The following is a 21,082-nucleotide window of genomic DNA, read 5'->3' as shown; positions in this document are numbered from 1 at the left end:
GTTGCAGTGTTTGTTTTTGTGAATAACAAACAGACAATAATAACCTCCACTTTTATGCAATGAATATTGCTGAGTGTTTTTAATAATAATTAACCATAATGTGTTGTTGTCGAATTCACAGGCGGTAATATATTGGTTTCTTGCAAATAATGAAGTGTAAAGCTTGATACAAGAGAGGTAGCTTCTGTCCTTTCTGTCTTCCTTAAAAAAACACTATTCATTTCATTATCAATCGATCAAGATCGGGTTAATGCCGACACTTAACGTGCGGCTTCATATTAAATTATTTGTATTTCTCTTCTTTTTCTTTTTCATTCACTGTACATCTATAACACACCACATCACATTCTTGAAGAAGCCGCACATATGAAATAAATATATTGTTGAGAGTTGTTTTGTTGACTTTGAATTTGATCATCATCATTTTATTAAATACACTTGATGCTAAATTCTGTAATTTGGCATTTAAAGTCATAGCTAAGTGTAAGACCTACGTGCTTGCGTTTCTTTGAAAAAAATATATCATACTGACCCTAGAGGTACACCAGCTTTTGTTTGTAGTAATGACGAAGTGGTATTTCCAACTCCAACTTGTTGTACCACAGTAAAACTGTTTCTGTTGTTCAACCTTGTCGTTTGCAGCTAATAAATACTCCGTTATAATATTGTTAATAGTAATTATTATTTTCCATAAATGCATTATTTAGTAAGAAGTCGAGGGTGTATTTCTCAAAATTTATGTTTGTTTTACATATGTATGTACTGATAGTCCAGTATGCCAAACTCAATTAAATGCTTAAGAAGTAACACAGAATATCATACATGCTCTTTCCTTATTGTCAGCTGAATAACATATGTGATTATATACATCTACAAGTTGACACACGGTAAAATACCCTGGAAGAAATCCAGATTGATTTTAAAGTATAATTTCGTTTCTTACTAAAACGTTATAAATATAATTAAATAAAAAAAATCCGAAACCTTTGCAACAAAACTAACTAATGACATATGGTCTGTAGTAAGATGGCTTTGATGTGTATCATTTTTAAATAGTGGATAATATATTTTGACTTCAATTTAGTTGTCCGGTTAGTGCAGTGGTTCGAGTACTCGCTTCTCACCCAGGCGACCCGAGTTTGATTCCCGGCCTGGGCGCATGTGAGTTTGGTTAGTGGTCACCAAGCCGGACATTTCCTCCGGGTACTCCGGTTTCCCCTACAACACAAGACCGCACTCTCGGGCAACATAGCTTTCTTCACAATCGTTGTATATAAATATATGAAGCTTAAACTAACCTCAATTTACCTGGAAACTAACTATTTGCCAGTGATTTATTTAAAAAAGTTGACATAATGGTTTGATGTTTTATTTTAGCAGGTCCAATCACTTTTTCACGTCAAAATTACGACGTTTTTCGATTATATATTGTTCTGGTGATATTTCAAAATTATAAGACGAACGAAGGTTACTCCACTCTTTTATTGTCAATTGTAGGAATGGATGCAAAATATTCCTGAAGCTCGTCTGTCTTATCTTTAACAGTAAAGAAATAATTACTGTCATCTAATTAAAGGATGTATTTCATCTAGTTCAGTGTCGTTTAGACCCGCTTTGCCTCGTTCCTCTAAGGAGCTTTTATATTTGAGTATTCGGCATATGTGCTTGTCCCTGTCGTTTTATTGTATTATTAACACACGAGAAATAAAGAAATGACGTTTGTTTCTTAACGACATTTAATCCACTTTATTCTTGTCTTCTTTCCTTTTTTTGATTCGTTTATTTTTCAAGTTCCTATTAATGCAAATTTATACGTGATGGCTAAGGAGGAAGTGGAAAATAAAACAGTATGTCAAGCTGTTCGAGCAAGTGAATCTCCATAGGAAAGCTCCATATATATCGTAATTATATTTATAATGGAAACTGTGCTTTTACAATAAGAAAAAAATACTATTGGCTCTTCCGTTTATTTTATCCATTTGAAATTAAAAGAATCTATATTTCTTGAGGATCGTTCTGCTATGCCTTATATTCTTTGTGTATATCATAAGTTCTTATGTTTTATATATAAATATATATATATATATATATACAAAGATAATAATATGGTTTGTATATTATTGATAATTTACATGTAACATGATGGTCCAGGTAACATGGCAAAGAAATCCACCTATAAAAGCCATTTTGGCTCCATTACCACGAGGGGTACTATCTCATGGTCTCTCAAAATGTACACTATGAGTACCAACAACCTCGGATGTATTTGGACGGTTTACATACTCAAAACGTGGTACGTTTAAGTCCGCTGCAAATAGATCGCGTAGTAATCTTGTCTAGCAGTTAAACTTTATGACTTAACTCTTGGGAATCTTAATTATGTTTGCAATAAAACACTTCACTGGCAATCAATTTAAACTGATATCAATTAATGCAGCTCGTAAACCCTACATTTAATTAATGATATTATTCAAAAATTTACGAACTACTTCAGCTGATGTACCGACATACATCCGAGGTTGTTTTCGATAAAATGGCCGAGGAGTTCCGAATGCATGAGTACTAGTCTCCCGAGCGTGATTCTATAAGCTGTCAGCTATCCTCATTATTCTTAAATCAGCTTTGCCGCGATCTCATCTAATATTTGGTGGGGATATTGTGCGTTTAAATACAGTCCATTACGTTAATGTATAGTGTCAGGGGTAAGCAACTATTGTTGACCAACAGTTATCTCTCAAGGGTTCAGCGCCCTTATAAATACGCGGAAGCAAACTGAAGCGTGCAAATAGTATTGAACAAGATTTTCGTTCGTTGCATATGATTTTTTTTTAATATAGCTAATTTAATATCAGAGGGTGTTATGAAATTCGGTGGTCAGTGTTTGGAAACACAGTCGGATGTTTTATACTTTAATAAACATATACATCTCACGATAGTAATCACAGTTCTTCATGTACAAAACCTTCAGCAATACAAAGAATTAAACCTAATATTAGGTAATCATAGCAGCAAGTTTTATGAATGGAATAGCAATCAAAGGTTTACAAACAATTGTGTTTCAGCATCGTGTGTCAACATAAATATTTGTAATATTTAAATATGTAAAATTTATAAAGAGGGTTGCAAACACTTTCTTAAGACGTCAAAGCGCCAGAGGAGGATAACAGCACAGATGACGGTAGGTAAACGATTATGGGCCTTAAAATGGCTAGGTACCAGATGGGCCCAAAATCGGCAAATACATTGTTTCCACAAAACAAGCCTAGAATTGTCAATACGAGCTAGAATGAGGTCGATTATACATTATCTAACATAATAAATATGATGTTTTGTCGATGTCTTAGATGCGTTAACTCGTTTAAAAATAACGCATAATGGTTTCTCCTTCACAGTGTGTATATTTAGTAAGTAGTACAGATACATATACTGAAGTTTTTTTTAAAAATAACTTGGATTAACGTGGCAGACAAGCCAAGTAAATTGCGAACTGGAACAATACGCAAAAACTGCGAAAGATACATGTGTTGTGACCGATATGATACATCAGTACATAAGATTAAATACTTGTACACAACGATATCAATTGTATGTAAGTTTTTGAACACAATTTTCTTCATTTTTCTTGCAATTGTATCATCTGGTGCACTTAAATCTTACTTTTGGAAAAACCATTAATCATATTTTGTATTCCATGACACAAACACCAGATCGCGAAATGCATAAAGATTGGCGAAACATGCAAAGAGACACAGTTCTCCTACAAATGTAATTAATCGAATTGCTAGATTTGTCAGTTGAAGTTGAGCCCTTACTCCCAAATAAGATTTAACACAATTTATACATTTGTTATAATATACCGAAAAGGATGAATAAATGTCGAAAACAATGGTTCGTATGAATGATACCGAGTTTAATTTAAAAGAAAAGTGCAGACAACACGGTATATCTCTTTATGACACGATTGTAGATCACAGTAAATATTTTAGCACTCACCAATCATTTACTATTTTGTGCTTTCAGCTATAAAAACACGATTACAATCTTGTTATTAGCGATTTATATTTTCATAAATGTATTATTTAGTAAGTAGTACAAGACGTGACACTAAACATTTCTGTTTGTTATACATTTGTATGTATTGATTTTGAATAAGAGTTGATTAAGGATTTAAAGTTATGATATAGATAGGTGTCAGAGAATATCGAATATGATTTTTATGTTTTTTCAAAGGTACCATTAAAGACCTAAAAATTGCCTCACATATATATTTTAAAACCACTGAAAGGAATTATATGTTTCTTGTTTATGCTTGTTTGTTTTGTTTTTCCGTTCCGTCATTAGCGTTGACCCTATGCCATTGGAGGGGGTTTTGTTTACACTTTCGACTTCTGGATTTGTTTCCGTAGTTTTTCATATAAATATTGGGGGAATATTATAGTGCCGATAAAAATGATTTAGTTAAGTAAATATTGCTATAAAATAAGTAATAAATGATACGTAATACAATATCGTTGTTACTTTGATCAAGATAAGGCGGGTAAACATTGCAGAATGTTAACTTCTGTATTGCCTTATTGGCCTCGCTCCTGACTGTAAAAGACAAAAACAACACAACACCAAACTTTGTTCTTAGCATCGCGCATCGATAACTGTAGAGACAATGGCTCAAACATAATATTATAACATTGTGGCAAACACTCGACTGTTTCATTTGTTGTACGACCCTTTAAACCTCGTTTACGAATGGTATGGGCATCGTGTGGCATCGTACTGTCCTATATGTTATTGAGTGAACAACTGAACAAATATTCATTTCGGAGTATTGGTGGTGCTTGACTTTGGCGCCTGGTTATTTATGGCGCGTGTTGCCCCTGTTACCGTGCTTGCCCCAGGAGCCGAAGAGTGTCCGATCGTCTGTATTTTGTTGTGTACAGCATGAATCTGTAAAGCAACACATAGCGAATATATTTTCAGTTGTAGTATTGTGTTTAAGGCTTAATTAAGTCACAATTCCCATTGAATACCAAAACAGAAATGAATCTACGTATAAGACCATCTGTACTTTATCATAATTATAACGATTGTGAAAGGATTTGAAAGTGGTAACATTTTTGATGCATTTATAAAAGATACGTCTGATAGATACAAAAAGCCCTGTTAAATCTGAAATATAAAGTTCGTCATGCAGAATTGAGTAATGGTTAAGGATTGTTAGAACGAAAAATATGATTTGTTTGGACGCGGTCGCATGATCCTTTCTATTTAGTGAGTACTTACACTCTTAACGTTTGTAGTGGTCTACATCATATTGGGTAATCTATAATTCCCATTATCTATGCAATGCCATGTGTACGTTGAACTGGTAATTTTTTTATAATTAGATCTTACTATTAATTGCCATACCCTCTCTCACTGTCTATTCAATGAGCATTAGCTCCAGTATAAAAGAGCTTTGTTCTCGTCGATTTATTACTGCAACTCACCTTTGGAATGAAGACGACCATCTGAGTAACAAACGTGCCGATAATGAGACAACCGGAAGTGATTCCGTAGAGCAAAACCGCTTGGTCGTTAAGAACAAGGGACAGAGTGAGGCCAACTGCGCTGAGGACGACAACGTTGTAAAGGCAAAGGCCGATTTGTTGGGAGTCATTGAGGGCCTCGATTTTCACCTAAACGAGTATAATGTTGCTCAAACAATTGACATACATGTTTTTTGAATAATCGAAATAATGAAGAACTTTTTTAACAGTTTTAACTTGAAGGATGGTGTCGCCCTTAAAAGTGAAAGGCTTTCTTATACTCATTCCATACCAATTTGGAATTTAAATGTGTGTATGTTTTGTATATGGAAATTGCTCGTGATGTTTATATATCCGATATATATCCGATACTCAGTTAAGTGTCTATGACGGATGACATATCCTTTAAACGGGCTGTAAGTTTAGAAGCTTACGTAAATATTATACATAAACATATATTACAAAAGGCACAATTTATCTTGAAAGATTGCAAAGTGAGCCAATAATTATCGTCACGTTTTAGATAGAAATAAAGAACAAAAAAACTCCAGTAACTAGATCGGGCAATATATATGTTCAGTCGTTATTTGTTTTATTTTTTGTTCTTTACTATACATACCCGTCTCGTCTCCCAGGCAAGAAACGCTCCAAATGAAAGCAATGTACCCTCTATTATGTAAATGACCCAGTTATAATAGGCGCCGTTCTCCGAAAAGCAAACACGCACATACGGATGTACCTCCTCGTCGTTTCCAATTTGGTAAATCTTTGGGAAGGACATAAATAAACATGAAAACGTACCAAGAGAAAAAATATTAATCATTATAAAATAATAATAATAATAATAATAATAATAATAATAATAATAATAATAACTATAATAAAAATAACAATAATAATAGTAATAATAATAAAATTAATAATAATCATAATAATCATACTACTACTACTACTTATAGCAATAATAACAATTCTTACTGTAATAATAATAATAAAAATCATAATTATATAATAATATTCATAATAGTTATAATAAGTATACAAATATTTTATTGCAAAGTTCACATATACGTTGAATATATTTTAAAATGGTAAACTCAATTAGGTGTCCTTATATAGAAACTGTTCATGACATTGCCAAAGTCTCAACGCGTGTCACTTGATTATGAAATTAATGTTGTCAGCAAAACACGTAAAGGTGCATGTTGTTACAAATGTATACAAGTTAATCATGGTTATGACCAGGATCAAAACTCAAACTTGCCATTATCAATTTCGTTGTAAAATTGCTATTTGAAGGTTAAGTATACAATTAGTTAAAATATGTTTATCTTAAAATAATTGACACATTTTTGATGTACAAACTAATAAGATAGTGTGTAGAAATTGCTAAAAATGGCTTTTCTTTGTGTGAATTCTAACATTGATTGACGTTAGCAAGTTTCAAAGTTTCAAAGTTTTTTGGCAGATCGGCATAAAATAACCTTTGGCCATTAACAACATTAATATGGCAAAAACATAAATAAACTATAAAGAGGAAAGGAATAATAATAAATATACATCACATAATTAAATATGACAATATAAATTGTTAAACACTTAGAAGGAAAAAGCATAAATAAACAAAGGTTAACATAAGGAGGATTACTATTGTACAAGGAAAGTATTTCTTAAATTCATGGCTTCTTTAATGTAGATTGCTATCTTAGTTTGTCTTTTGCTTAACATTAGTCGTTAAAACATATTTAAATTTGGCCATGATATATTTTCTAGATATCTTAAGCGTACGAGTCCAAATTTACTACAGCATAATACAAAATTATAAGTTAGCAATTATGGGCTCCGGAGTCATGGTTACGATCTGCTCAAATCATGATCTAGACTATGAATCAGAAAATTACTTTAAATATAATACAAAATCTCCTCAATTTCTGTCCTTTTATAAACATAAATGGGATTTTTTTACAATTTCGAAAGTAATAATGTTCCGCAAATTTCATCATTAAAACTCAACTCAAAAGAAAATGAAAATGAGAAAAAAAAAATGAAGATTTGCAATTTTGCCACTTCAGTTTGGCCCAAACATAACGTCTGTTTTAATCGTCATATATTAAAAACTGTAACTTGTGGATTACAAATACTTTATTATATGCTATCCTGTGGTTTAAACAGGTTTATAAGTGAAAGAAATATGACATTTCACTGTTTCAAAAACTGAAAAAACACTTTGATAATTTTTTTTAAATTTGAGCACCATCAAATAGGGCTGTGACACAATTTAAACGATGTCATTTCCGCATTTTTGCGCAATTTTCTAAAAACTAGCAATTAATATCCTTCATGTCCTTTTAAGGCATAAAAATGAAAAGAAGGAAATTTTGTTTCAGTCAAAAATATTTCACCTCGTGAATGCCGAAAGTAATATAGCTTTAAAATATAGCAGTTGGGGCGAATTAGGTGAAATATATACTGATATTACACTGAACATTACATATTGTTACTATATATTGGTGCTTACCTCCTTTTTGAGAAATTCTGTTACGATGGAATGCGGAGAGAGTATACCCCAAATGATTAACACTGAGGACACGACGCCGACCAGAATTGCATTTATAGCTAGAAGTTGCCTATCCTTTATTGTCTGTGAAAAATATACGGTATAATAAATACGTGTACGTGATCATGACTATTTTTACACAGCCAATATAAAACCTTTTACTTCATTAACTGCGTCGAAACATTGACGAGAGTAATGGCTGATGTTATGTAGTTGACTTAATTTATACATCTATAAAAGCCCCGAGTTCATTTAAAGCTGCGCTGTCACAGATGAACTGGTTTGTTACCTTTTTCGTCTTAGAATAAGCCAATTTTGGGGTAAAGGTCTAGAAACTAGAGTAAGAGGAAATAGCAGTATTTTTAGATTTACGCTCGAATTTTGATGCTTTATGTCGAAAAACTCTTTTTTTCTTAAAGCGTTTGTAACGCTTTTGGCCATAAATCTTTTTTCGACCGGGAACGTTTAGACCCTCGTAACATATCACTGGTTTCCAGATATAAACGCAAAAATCGGTTCATTCCAAGACAAAAATTAAAACAAAAGTTGTTAAAATGGTCAATCTGTGATCGTGCAGGCTAAGGCAAGCAAGCACCTAATTAAGATAAAGTTACAGAAATGTTTTGTTCTGTATCCCTTTTGCATCGCAACGTATACGCTGCAAGCGGGAAACCAATGCCGCAAATGCTTTATCTGAACGAAGGGCTGAATTCAATTATTACACTCAAAATTAAAGTTGCCCTTTGTGATAAACAACAAAGAAGATGAAGGGGTGTGTATCAACTCGTTCTATTGCATGTTGGCTGACTAATACTTGCCACATAACAAACGAAGGTGGGATAGACTATCGTTTGATCAAATATCTATTTCATGCTTTTTGATTAAATATGAAGTTTTATTAGTAAAATAACAACAGTGAAAATATTTCACTGCAAACTAAGGAGTGAAAATATCGACTTTAAGAACACATTTTGAAATCCTTTGCAGTAACTACCCTTTGATCGAAACTGACCACGTCACTTTTGAATAAAAAATGTTGAACAAAATCATGTTTAAAAAAGGCTGCATAATATAAAATAAAAATATAATTGAAAAAAAACCCACAACAAATAACCATTAATAAGACACATGGCAATTCTACCTTTTTAATGTTTTCTTAAATTTGAAGCTGAATGTTCGAACATTTGCATTTATACCAACTTATTATAGACGAACACAACTGCTCGAAAATAATATATGATGTTATAAATCAATGTTCAAATATATTTTTGTACTGTTTGTCGTTGTTATACGAGATACAACCTTACAGATTTACTGCAGATTTTTTTTTTTCTCCCTCCTCAGATAACTAGATCCAATAATTTAACCATGCTAGATATTCTTATCTTGCCCACGGGCGAAGATAAAATGCCCGTATGGAACTCCTTTTAATGGTCAACACATTGTAATTACCTCCCTTGTTGAAGACTGTCGTCAGTAGCATCAAGGAAATCTTGTTTTATGGTAATATTTAGAACGCTAAATAATTATTTCTCGCTTCAAATGTCACCATAAAACAGTTTTCACGCACCATTCAAGAAATAATGCTTCATTCTCCTTAGAACTATTTAAAAAGACCGATTTGTCTACTAACATTTACTTGATCACTGCGCGCATATCCATGACAACCACGTGCTGTCGCATATCCATACGCAGTTATTTTCACTAAGCACAAAAGAGTTCAGCACAAAAAACATTTTTACTTAATTTTGTTTAACCGAGGTGGGAGAAAAAGCATCTACCATAGCCGCTTGTGTAAGATAGGTTCACCCCGACCCTCGCGCAGTGTGTTTTGCGGAAACTCGGTAAACATCGTTTCCGCAAAACACCCTACGCTCGGGTCGGAATGAACCTTTCTTACACTCTCGGCCACGTGGATATCCCATCCACGGCTCACAATAAGTCAATAGCCAAATGCGACCATCACTCGTTATCTTAAAAACAACCTGTGTTCAAGCGAATCAGTTTTGTCTCTGACAAGTACGGAAAACTGAATACCTATGTGTCATAAAAATAATTACCCTAAATCTAAGTAAACTGTTTTTATCTAATGATTTTCCGCAATTATTTGCTAAAATGTTCGACATTTCAAATTTTCTTTCAATATATAAAAAAAAAATCATGTTTAAAAAAGGCTGCATAATATAAAATAAAAATATAATTGAAAAAACCCCACAACAAATAACCATTTATAAGACACATGGCAATTCTGCCTTTTTAATGTTTTCTTAAATTTGAAGCTGAATGTTCGAACATTTGCATTTATACCAACTTATTATAGACGAACACAACTGCTCGAAAATAATATATGATGTTATAAATCAATGTTCAAATATATTTTTGTACTGTTTGTCGTTGTTATACGAGATACAACCTTACAGATTTACTGCAGATTTTTTTTTTCTCCCTCCTCAGATAACTAGATCCAATAATTTAACCATGCTAGATATTCTTATCTTGCCCACGGGCGAAGATAAAATGCCCGTATGGAACTCCTTTTAATGGTCAACACATTGTAATTACCTCCCTTGTTGAAGACTGTCGTCAGTAGCATCAAGGAAATCTTGTTTTATGGTAATATTTAGAACGCTAAATAATTATTTCTCGCTTCAAATGTCACCATAAAACAGTTTTCACGCACCATTCAAGAAATAATGCTTCATTCTCCTTAAAACTATTTAAAAAGACCGATTTGTCTACTAACATTTACTTGATCACTGCGCGCATATCCATGACAACCACGTGCTGTCGCATATCCATACGCAGTTATTTTCACTAAGCACAAAAGAGTTCAGCACAAAATACATTTTTACTTAATTTTGTTTAACCGAGGTGGGAGAAAAAGCATCTACCATAGCCGCTTGTGTAAGATAGGTTCACCCCGACCCTCGCGCAGTGTGTTTTGCGGAAACTCGGTAAACATCGTTTCCGCAAAACACCCTACGCTCGGGTCGGAATGAACCTTTCTTACACTCTCGGCCACGTGGATATCCCATCCACGGCTCACAATAAGTCAATAGCCAAATGCGACCATCACTCGTTATCTTAAAAACAACCTGTGTTCAAGCGAATCCGTTTTGTCTCTGACAAGTACGGAAAACTGAATACCTATGTGTCATAAAAATAATTACCCTAAATCTAAGTAAACTGTTTTTATCTAATGATTTTCCGCAATTATTTGCTAAAATGTTCGACATTTCAAATTTTCTTTCAATATATGGCGAAATATCAATTAGGTCATGCAATCATGCCCCGTTTCATTAAAAAGGAATTTAGTGCATTAACTTTTATTACTTGGAACGTAGATGCACTAAAAGTTCATTAACTAATGTTCCAGAAAGGTTTGCTCTAAAAACAAGTGAATTTAACTATAAAAAATATCGAAGAGCTTTTTCTCCACGAACCGGAAAAAAAGATAATTGACAGCTTCATCCTCTTTAATCTTACGTGAGGGGCGTTAAACGATAACAGGGTATAGAAAAAACGTGTTATTAAAAATACATATCTGAAACAAACACACATTAGAAAATATGCATAACATAAATAATAAATATGTTGCTTTCATTGTAAGATCGCATTTTATTTCACTAGTTATCATTGAAAAACTATATTTACCCACGTGGCGTCGCCATTGTAAATGTATGTTTTTTTCTATGACACTCATAAAATAACACTTGATCTTATCAGCAAATTTCATCTATTCCATGTATAAAGTAGTAAGTGTCATAAATTATATTGAGTGTTTTACTGGCGAAAACAAGTACACTTCGCCTTTACAGACCAATGGTGCCCTTAATTCCAAAAATATATTCTAGCCATTGATTAATCCCACCTAAAAAAACACACGATCGAATGGTACTTCCGTTGATAAGTATGCCTCAAGCACTTGGTAACTTACTACTTTGGCACATTCAGGTAAAGAATGGAAAATAATTATATTTAAACCCCGTTGACCCCGTGTTTTACTGATTGTTCCAAGGCGGAATTCCTATATTTTATCGGTAAAGCTAGTTTAATCTGTGCGTGGTCTGTTCAAGGTCTTCGTATTTGTGTAAGTGGTTTTCATACGTTTGTGTCTCTTGTTCATTGTCGTTAGGGCCCTTGTCTTGTGCCTCTTGTTCATTGTCGTTTGGGCCCTTGTCTTGTGTCTCTTGTTCATTGTCGTTTGGGCCCTTGTCTTGTGCCTCTTGTTCATTGACGTTTGGGCCCTTGTCTTGTGCCTCTTGTTCATTGTCGTTTGGGCCCTTGTCTTGTGCCTCTTGTTCATTGTCGTTTGGGCCCTTGTCTTGTGCCTCTTGTTCATTGTCGTTTGGGCCCTTGTCTTGTGCCTCTTGTTCATTGTCGTTTGGGCCCTTGTCTTGTGTCTCTTGTTCATTGTCGTTTGGGCCTATGTATTGTGTCTCTTGTTCATTGTCGTTTGGGCCTATGTATTGTGTCTCTTGTTCATTGTCGTTTGGGCCTATGTATTGTGCCTCTTGTTCATTGTCGTTTGGGCCCTTGTCTTGTGCCTCTTGTTCATTGTCGTTTGGGCCCTTGTCTTGTGCCTCTTGTTCATTGTCGTTTGGGCCCTTGTCTTGTGCCTCTTGTTCATTGTCGTTTGGGCCCTTGCCTTGTGCCTCTTGTTCATTGTCGTCTGGGCCCTTGCCTTGTGCCTCTTGTTCATTGTCGTTTGGGCCCTTGCCTTGTGCCTCTTGTTCATTGTCGTTTGGGCCCTTGTCTTGTGCCTCTTGTTCATTGTCGTTTGGGCCTATGTATTGTCCCTCTTGTTCATTGTCTTTTGGGCCCTTGTCTTGTGTCTCTTGTTCATTGTCGTTTGGGCCCTTGTCTTGTGTCTCTTGTTCATTGTCGTTTGGGCCCTTGTCTTGTGCCTCTTGTTCATTGTCGTTTGGGCCTATGTATTGTGTCTCTTGTTCATTGTCGTTTGGGCCCTTGTCTTGTGCCTCTTGTTCATTGTCGTTTGGGCCCTTGTCTTGTGCCATTTGTTCATTGTCGTTTGGGCCCTTGTCTTGTGTCTCTTGTTCATTGTCGTTTGGGCCTATGTATTGTGTCTCTTGTTCATTGTCGTTTGGGCCCTTGTCTTGTGTCTCTTGTTCATTGTCGCTTGGGCCCTTGTCTTGTGTCTCTTGTTCATTGTCGTTTGGGCCTATGTATTGTGTCTCTTGTTCATTGTCGTTTGGGCCTATGTATTGTGTCTCTTGTTCATTGTCGTTTGGACCTATGTTTTGTGTCTCTTGTTCATTGTCGTTTGGGCCCTTGTCTTGTGTCTCTTGTTCATTGTCATTTGGGCCCTTGTCTTGTGTCTCTTGTTCATTGTCGTTTGGGCCCTTGTCTTGTGTCTCTTGTTCATTGTCGTTTGGGCCCTTGTCTTGTGTCTCTTGTTCATTGTCGTTTGGGCCCTTGTCTTGTGTCTCTTGTTCATTGTCGTTTGGGCCCATGTATTGTGTCTCTTGTTCATTGTCGTTTGGGCCCTTGTCTTGTGTCTCTTGTTCATTGTCGTTTGGGCCCTTGTCTTGTGTCTCTTGTTCATTGTCGTTTGGGCCCTTGTCTTGTGTCTCTTGTTCATTGTCGTTTGGGCCTATGTATTGTGTCTCTTGTTCATTGTCGTTTGGGCCTATGTATTGTGTCTCTTGTTCATTGTCGTTTGGGCCTATGTATTGTGCCTCTTGTTCATTGTCGTTTGGGCCCTTGTCTTGTGCCTCTTGTTCATTGTCGTTTGGGCCCTTGTCTTGTGTCTCTTGTTCATTGTCGTTTTGGGCCCTTGTCTTGTGCCTCTTGTTCATTGTCGTTTGGGCCCTTGCCTTGTGCCTCTTGTTCATTGTCGTTTGGGCCCTTGCCTTGTGCCTCTTGTTCATTGTCGTTTGGGCCCTTGTCTTGTGCCTCTTGTTCATTGTCGTTTGGGCTCTTGTCTTGTGCCTCTTGTTCATTGTCGTTTAAGCCTATGTATTGTGCCTCTTGTTCATTGTTGTTTGGGCCCTTGTCTTGTGCCTCTTGTTCATTGACGTTTGGGCCCTTGTCTTGTGTCTCTTGTTCATTGTCGTTTGGGCCCTTGCCTTGTGCCTCTTGTTCATTGTCGTTTGGGCCCTTGTCTTGTGCCTCTTGTTCATCGTCGTTTGGGCCCTTGTCTTGTGCCTCTTGTTCATTGTCGTTTGGGCCCTTGTCTTGTGCCTCTTGTTCATTGTCGTTTGGGCCCTTGTTTTGTGCCTCTTGTTCATTGTCGTTTGGGCCCTTGTCTTGTGTCTCTTGTTCATTGTCGTTTTGGCCCTTGTCTTGTGCCTCTTGTTCATTGTCGTTTGGGCCCTTGTCTTGTGCCTCTTGTTCATTGTCGTTTGGGCCCTTGTCTTGTGCCTCTTGTTCATTGTCGTTTGGGCCCTTGTCTTGTGCCTCTTGTTCATTGTCGTTTGGGCCCTTTTCTTGTGCCTCTAAACAAGGTTAGTTTTTGAATGTTCGAATACTGGACTGTCCCTGTAGATTTCATTGTATAAATGACACTATTTTATGATATGCAAAGCCAATATCTTCTATTTAGGCTAGCATTAAAATCTAAGTGTTTAATTACAGTGTGACAATTGGGGAGGTCTATAGAAATCCCTTATCTGGATTAGTTTCCTTACCATTCTAAGAAGTTTCTTGTTTGTGAAGATCCTGTACACTCGCCAGGTTTTTGAGAAAAGGGAGCCAAAGGTGATGGTGAAGCCCAGGCAAAAACACCAGGTACGGGCCTAAAAAAGAACATGTCAAAGACCTAATTCTACGTTGCCTTTTGGAAACAGGCAATATTTCCATTCCACGATTCAGATTGGTTAAAAAGATTTTACCAATAAAAACCACTTACTATCGAGAAATGTAATAAGGTTAGACTTTAAAATACTGTGTATAAATTGATTTAAGTGTTGCATTTTTATTTGTATGACCACGGTATTGTATAACTTATCTACAAAACTATTAAACGTTCACGGATTTATATAAGTTAAAATTTGCGACGATATAAACAGCAAGTTTGTGACGGAATGTTCACAAACTTCGCTACGTTCATTATATACATTTGTTACTGGAATTAGATTGCACATTTAACAAGTGCGTTAGAATAGCTAGTATTACTACAAAGAAGTATTGATTGGAAAATATTTCGTACGATACGATCATTGGAATGATGCCCCCTGTTACGAAATCCAATACAATTAATAATTCAATCTTGTCTTCATGTAATTGCTATGTCTCTAAGGAATTTGTATTTCATAATACTCTTTCAACGTGTCAAATCAAAAGATAATGTTTTGTTATTATTTTGTTTTTGTCCCTTTTCTCGGATCTAATACGAAATGCAATCATCAGAATTATTATGATTGCGTTTTTTCCAAAATATTTCAAATGTAATATCATAACCGTATTTTCAGATCATACTAAGTAATTATTATTAACAGTGGTATATTTTGAGCAAACGTAATTGGCATGTTCAAGGTGCACTACGTAGCAGATCTGCTAGAAGACGCCTAGTGTTATAGCACATATGCCAAAAAAACACGCTTGACCCAATTTTTTTAAATCAGAACAAAATACAATGAATGCATATGATCAGCAACGATAAACACAATTATTGAGCACACACACATTTGAGGGAAAGTAAAAAGGATTTTGGTTTGGATAGCCAACACACTTTACTTCTGTACGTTTATACTTTGATATGATGTTTTACTGTACAGTATGCAACTGTATAGCATAGGCACGCTGAAAGAAACAACCCTATACCTCACACACAGATGTGTTATCGGTGCCGGTCGTTTTGATGAAGACGGTGGTGTAGCACAGAAAACATCCGAGCAACAGAACATTGTTGATGTTAGGGGATGACAGCTTTACAAATCTGCAACATAAATGGAAATGAAAAAAACAAAAACATTTTTTTTATGGATATCATTTCGTTTAAAAATAATTTAAACCTATAAGTTATGCCAAATTGTATCTATTATTTATAATGAGACTGTATTTAATGACACACTGGGTGAAATCTAGTGAACTTACGATGTTACTCATGACCTTTAAGGCCTTTTTGAACGGAACGTTCGTCCTGCTTTATCAATACCAACAATGACCTTTATTTGGTATAACGTCGATTTGACATAGCAACAACCATGAAAACAATCAACTGAAGTTAACACGATAAAGGAACCCAAATGTCATTTCAAAATTGGTAAAACCGATTGGTATAAAAAAATATAAATTGATTATAAAATTCACTTACTGATTGCAGTAATTTATCGAAAATTCAAGGAAATGGTAGTATAATAAAATAACGTAAATTTACGTTTCGTTAGCGAGCGGATTTTTGTTTTTACATTTGCCTAGCCGGGCCCAATATTTGGTTGACGTGCAGATGGCACGATTTCTGCTGTTTATCCTTTTCGTATACTTATGTCGAATGTTTAAACTAAAATAAATTCATGTTCTGTTCCAAATTAAACAGCGGTCACTTTCTCCAATATCATTATATCCTTATCATCAACAAAACTTTTAATATTGTTTATTATTTGTGAAGAACAAGTTAGAACATTTACATCAAACAGCTGATTCATAACGGCATCCCATCACCCTTCCATACGATTTGTCAACATCAATTGGGTAAAAATTAATTCACAATTAAGAAACTTATTCATTCATATCCAAATTGAAACGTTTAGATACAGCCATATATGCTAGTTTTGTATTAACCAGCTCTATTCAAATAATTCAGCAAGTTTCACGAAATTGATTTTTTTTTTTTGCTTTTGATATCTCGTGGTTTTGGCACAAGAGGCTTTGAATAGTACATTTAATGCAATAATAAACATGTTTACACTTGTAACCATCTGCATAGGTCATAAACATAGGTAACACAAACCCTGGAACGATTTGTCAGCCTGAGTTGGTATCAACTGAAAAACGGCGTATAAACTCATTGATTGCAAGTCAACCTACTTGTTGTTTCTATAGACGATATTGAAGGCGAGAAGGCCTGCGGTGACACACATACCGATTCCCGCTATGGCACACATGCTGATGTACATGGGCCATGGAATAATAACCTCCTCGTACTTTTTTGATGTGGAATCCCGAGGTATTTGGTTGTCTGGAAAAAAGAAGACTTATTCAGTTATGCCTTTTCTCTGACAATTTGAAGCCGTTCGATTTCATTATTTGTTATGGCGTTGAAATCGCTGCACCAATTGCTGTTGTCAATAGCATAGTTCTCTTACCTCAGACTGCAATTCGTTAATTCGTTATGGCGTTGACATTTGTGCACTTGTCATTGTTGTCAATAGCTTAGTTCTCACAGACTGCAATTTTCATACTTGGTGTCTTGTTTGTGCTTTCGAGTTCCCGTGCGAAAGGTTTTTGTCTTATTTTTTCCAACGACAAAAAAGAAGAATAACAGTGTCATTACATCGTTCTAGCGGTGACATGATATGTATCGTAGCATAAGTTTGTGAAAAGGGGTTAAGTGTCCCGGTGTGATTTAAATGAAGAACATATACAGTAGTTAATTCATTAACTAAAGAATTATATTAACTCACCATAATGGTGTTAGCTTGAATCGATACCATTTTATTGATTTACTGGCATTCATTGTTAATCATCGTTATATTCCCTCTAGCTGTAACTGTGTGAAAATGCCGATCAGCTGTACTCACTTTAAACAGATTGCATTTTTATCATTTTTCGTTAAGCAAACTTCATACAAACAAAACTTTCAGGTTAATAATTACATTGCTTTCTATAATAATTCATCACATTGAAAACGTTGTTAATTTTCTTAAGTCTTAACTAAGGACACGGTTTTCCTGCAGTTTTAAGCTGTTATTGTAATTTCAATCTATTTTTGTATTATTTTTCGACGAATATTCCTTAATAATTGCTATCATCATCTTGTCAAGGAATTCTAACATGCACTCACGTGACACGGAAACAACTGCGATTTCATACCAAGAATGAGATAAAAACAATAATCATAATTCATTTATCATTAAATAAATGTGGCACACTGTGAGTTAAGCTTAGAGTCACGCCGAGTTCATAACTCGTCTTTTGTAGCATGTTAGTTAAATTGATGTTGTTAATGGGTTCGCCTCGGGAATTAACTACGAAATTTAAAATCGTTTCGATATCCCGCCGTTAAAACACTCTTCGTACGAAACTCGCGATGCATTTTTGCAATCTGTTGCACACGTTGTCGCCTTTCGTCGTACTTGATCGCCTGTTCTCACCGTCAAAAAAAAAACACCTTCGGAATCTTTGCTACAATGGGTAATACAACGCAGATAATAACATGTTGCCATATATTGTTTTAAGCGATGGAGGATTCACTACGACATTTCTTCAACGAGTGTATTCGACGTCTGTTGAATACTGCGCGAAAATGCTACGAGTTACCTGTAAAATGCTCAAAACCCCGTACAAAACTCGTCATATAACGTACTCATGGTACTTTATATCGTATCATATTGTAAATAATCGTACTAATAATTGTACAAAACTTCTTGAGATGCATCGTACAAATCTGCCGTAACACGAATCATATCGTACTAGGGGGGCTTCATGCTCGTGCATTCCGTAATAATATCGAATACATTTAGAGTGAGTTTCGTACTTATGTTGAAGCAACTCGTGAAATATTGTAACAAACTCGTAACTTTGGCCGAATATCACGGAGTTTTAGTAGAATACGCTGGCAATCATATTACCATCCTTGGTGATATCTTGCGATTTCTATTTCGCATAATATCAAAGCATGTCTGGCAAAATATCTATTCAGTATGACAGAGGTCTTCACCTAGACCATTCGTGGCCATCTGCGGTGACTACAGTTCATGATCGCAACTACGTATCTTAAGCATTCGTTCATAGACATAATACTAAATATTACAAAGAAAGGCAAAGCGAACTGATACGGCTCCATGAAAATACTTACATTTTAAGAGAAAGCTAATTCGTGTATGCTATTAACTGATTTAAATAAATGTAAGTACTAGACATCACAAAATACCATTGACCGGTTGATGCACGTTACTAATTATACGAGAAGTATCAGTTGAATGAACACAGATAGAATCTACCCGTCGAATATCACACTGCTTTGCAATTTGGCATACACATACATGAACACAAAACATATATATGCTTTCTTTCAACACGTCTAGATATTAAATGATAGCTTATTCCTAGCATCTTTTTGCATATAACAAAAGCAAGAACAATCTTCTAGACTTGGGCGATTCCAAGGCAAGGTGTTTTACTTGACTAGATTTTAAGAACATTTTGTCCCTAGTATTTCCGAGCAATCATTCAAGACACCGACTAGGGTGGAGAAAATAACCCGGTCACCAATGCGTCCAATACATACTCTTCAACAAAAGAGCAACCTCAACCAATTTAAAGTAAGGCGGCCATTAATGCGTCCAATACATACATTTCTACACAAGAGCTCCTCGACCAATTCAAAGTAGGGCGGCCCTCAATATGTTTCATACACACCTTTCCATTCAAGAGCTCCGTCGACCCATTCAAAGTAGGACGGTCGTTTGTCCTGACGATAGTAAGCGATAAGCACTCTTTTTCCACCTGTAAAACCACAGTCACTATAATATGGTTAGCAAGAAGGGATCTTTTACCACAGAAGATATTGCTAAATTTTTTATCGTACTGAATAATAATTTTAAATATTAATATATCAATCATATTCATTCTTGCATTTATGCTGTATAAACGCTGTAGGCCAAGCGAACATGTATCAAAAAGCGCTAGCGCGCTTCATGGAATTTCCTCGCGAGCCCCACTGCGTGCATACAGCATAAACCTTTAAGAATGCGATCTATTCTTAATTGGAATACAGAAATTGGTCAAGATAAATCAGGCGTACAATAACATTCAAATGAACATTCGAGACATCGTACTATAATATCGTTTATGGGGAAAAGATAACGAGTCAATAGACAAGCGAACAAAGGAGAAAATGTATTGTGAAGGTAAATGACACATAATTGACAGTAATTGTACTAGATCATGTACCAACAATTGCTGGATATGGTAAGCAGTACACATAACAGGCAATAGTTAAAGAAGAAAGAAAAGCTTTGAAAAGCTATGTTTTGTGAAACCAAAATAATAACATATGGTCCCTCGCGAAATTTGAGTAGTATATATACGCATTGCCATTTAAGAGTATGAAAGACGGAAAATTATCTATGTACCTGATTTAAGCAGTAAAAACACTACACTCGTCAATAGAAAACAGCTACGTTTGTTCACATTTGAACCTTAACTCGAAATAAATAATAGTGTTCACATTTTACTGTATGTTGAATGCCAAGTAACGAACATATACCTTGCACTCGCTCAATCCGGACAATTTTGTTCGGGTCTGCACTCTCACGGAAAGAGATTCTGCCCGACGTGCCGACAATGGAAGACTGTGTCATGCACTCGAATATCTCCTCCCCGATGTCCGCGTCAGCGTATGTGAACTGATCTAGGGTCTTGTTGTGACCTAAAATACGTACAAGACATTTTGTCACCACAATAAGACATTTCTTAAGCTTGGATAAGTGTGAGGTTGTGCATGGAAACAAGTCAAAATCCCAGTAAAAATATTTTTCGCCGACAGTTCCAAGGCGGTACCGCAACAAACCTTGATGAACACACCTAGTTTTATACATTCAACATGTTGTTTGTGGATGCGTGTGTTGTTGTTCTGTGTTTCTGGCTTGGCCCTGGATCATTGTGCGATGTTTATGTTTAAGCGTTTGACTCTATTCTATTTGTATACAAAAAATCAAATGAGTTCGGGTTACGGTATGAGAAAGCGTATATTTTAGTTTTGTAATTATTGGTAAATGTTGGTACAAGTGTGAGGATCTGACCATACAGACTAGATTTAGGCCAAAGTAAACTCGGGTCCCAGTGAACTCGTGTTTCAGTGACACGTGTTTCGTGT

At 35.5% G+C, this 21,082-nt stretch overlaps 1 protein-coding gene across 1 annotated transcript; it reads right to left on the bottom strand.

The window, feature by feature from the left end:
- Window positions 1-4,809: 4,809 nt before the first annotated feature.
- On the bottom strand, window positions 4,810-20,567 carry LOC128226954 (gamma-aminobutyric acid type B receptor subunit 2-like). The gene is made up of 9 exons (XM_052937088.1): window positions 20,474-20,567; window positions 19,624-19,710; window positions 17,071-17,221; window positions 15,865-15,979; window positions 14,730-14,837; window positions 8,041-8,163; window positions 6,142-6,288; window positions 5,484-5,672; window positions 4,810-4,941 (listed from the first exon to the last, which is right to left on the bottom strand). The coding sequence occupies exons 1-9, from the start codon at window positions 20,565-20,567 to the stop codon at window positions 4,810-4,812; spliced, it is 1,146 nt and encodes a 381-aa protein (XP_052793048.1).
- Window positions 20,568-21,082: the final 515 nt, after the last annotated feature.

Source organism: Mya arenaria, chromosome 1, assembly GCF_026914265.1.
Source record: "Mya arenaria isolate MELC-2E11 chromosome 1, ASM2691426v1".
Classification (NCBI taxonomy): domain Eukaryota; kingdom Metazoa; phylum Mollusca; class Bivalvia; order Myida; family Myidae; genus Mya; species Mya arenaria.
The sequence above is the reverse complement of the archived record's forward strand: the minus strand, read 5'-3'. Positions and strand labels throughout refer to the sequence as shown.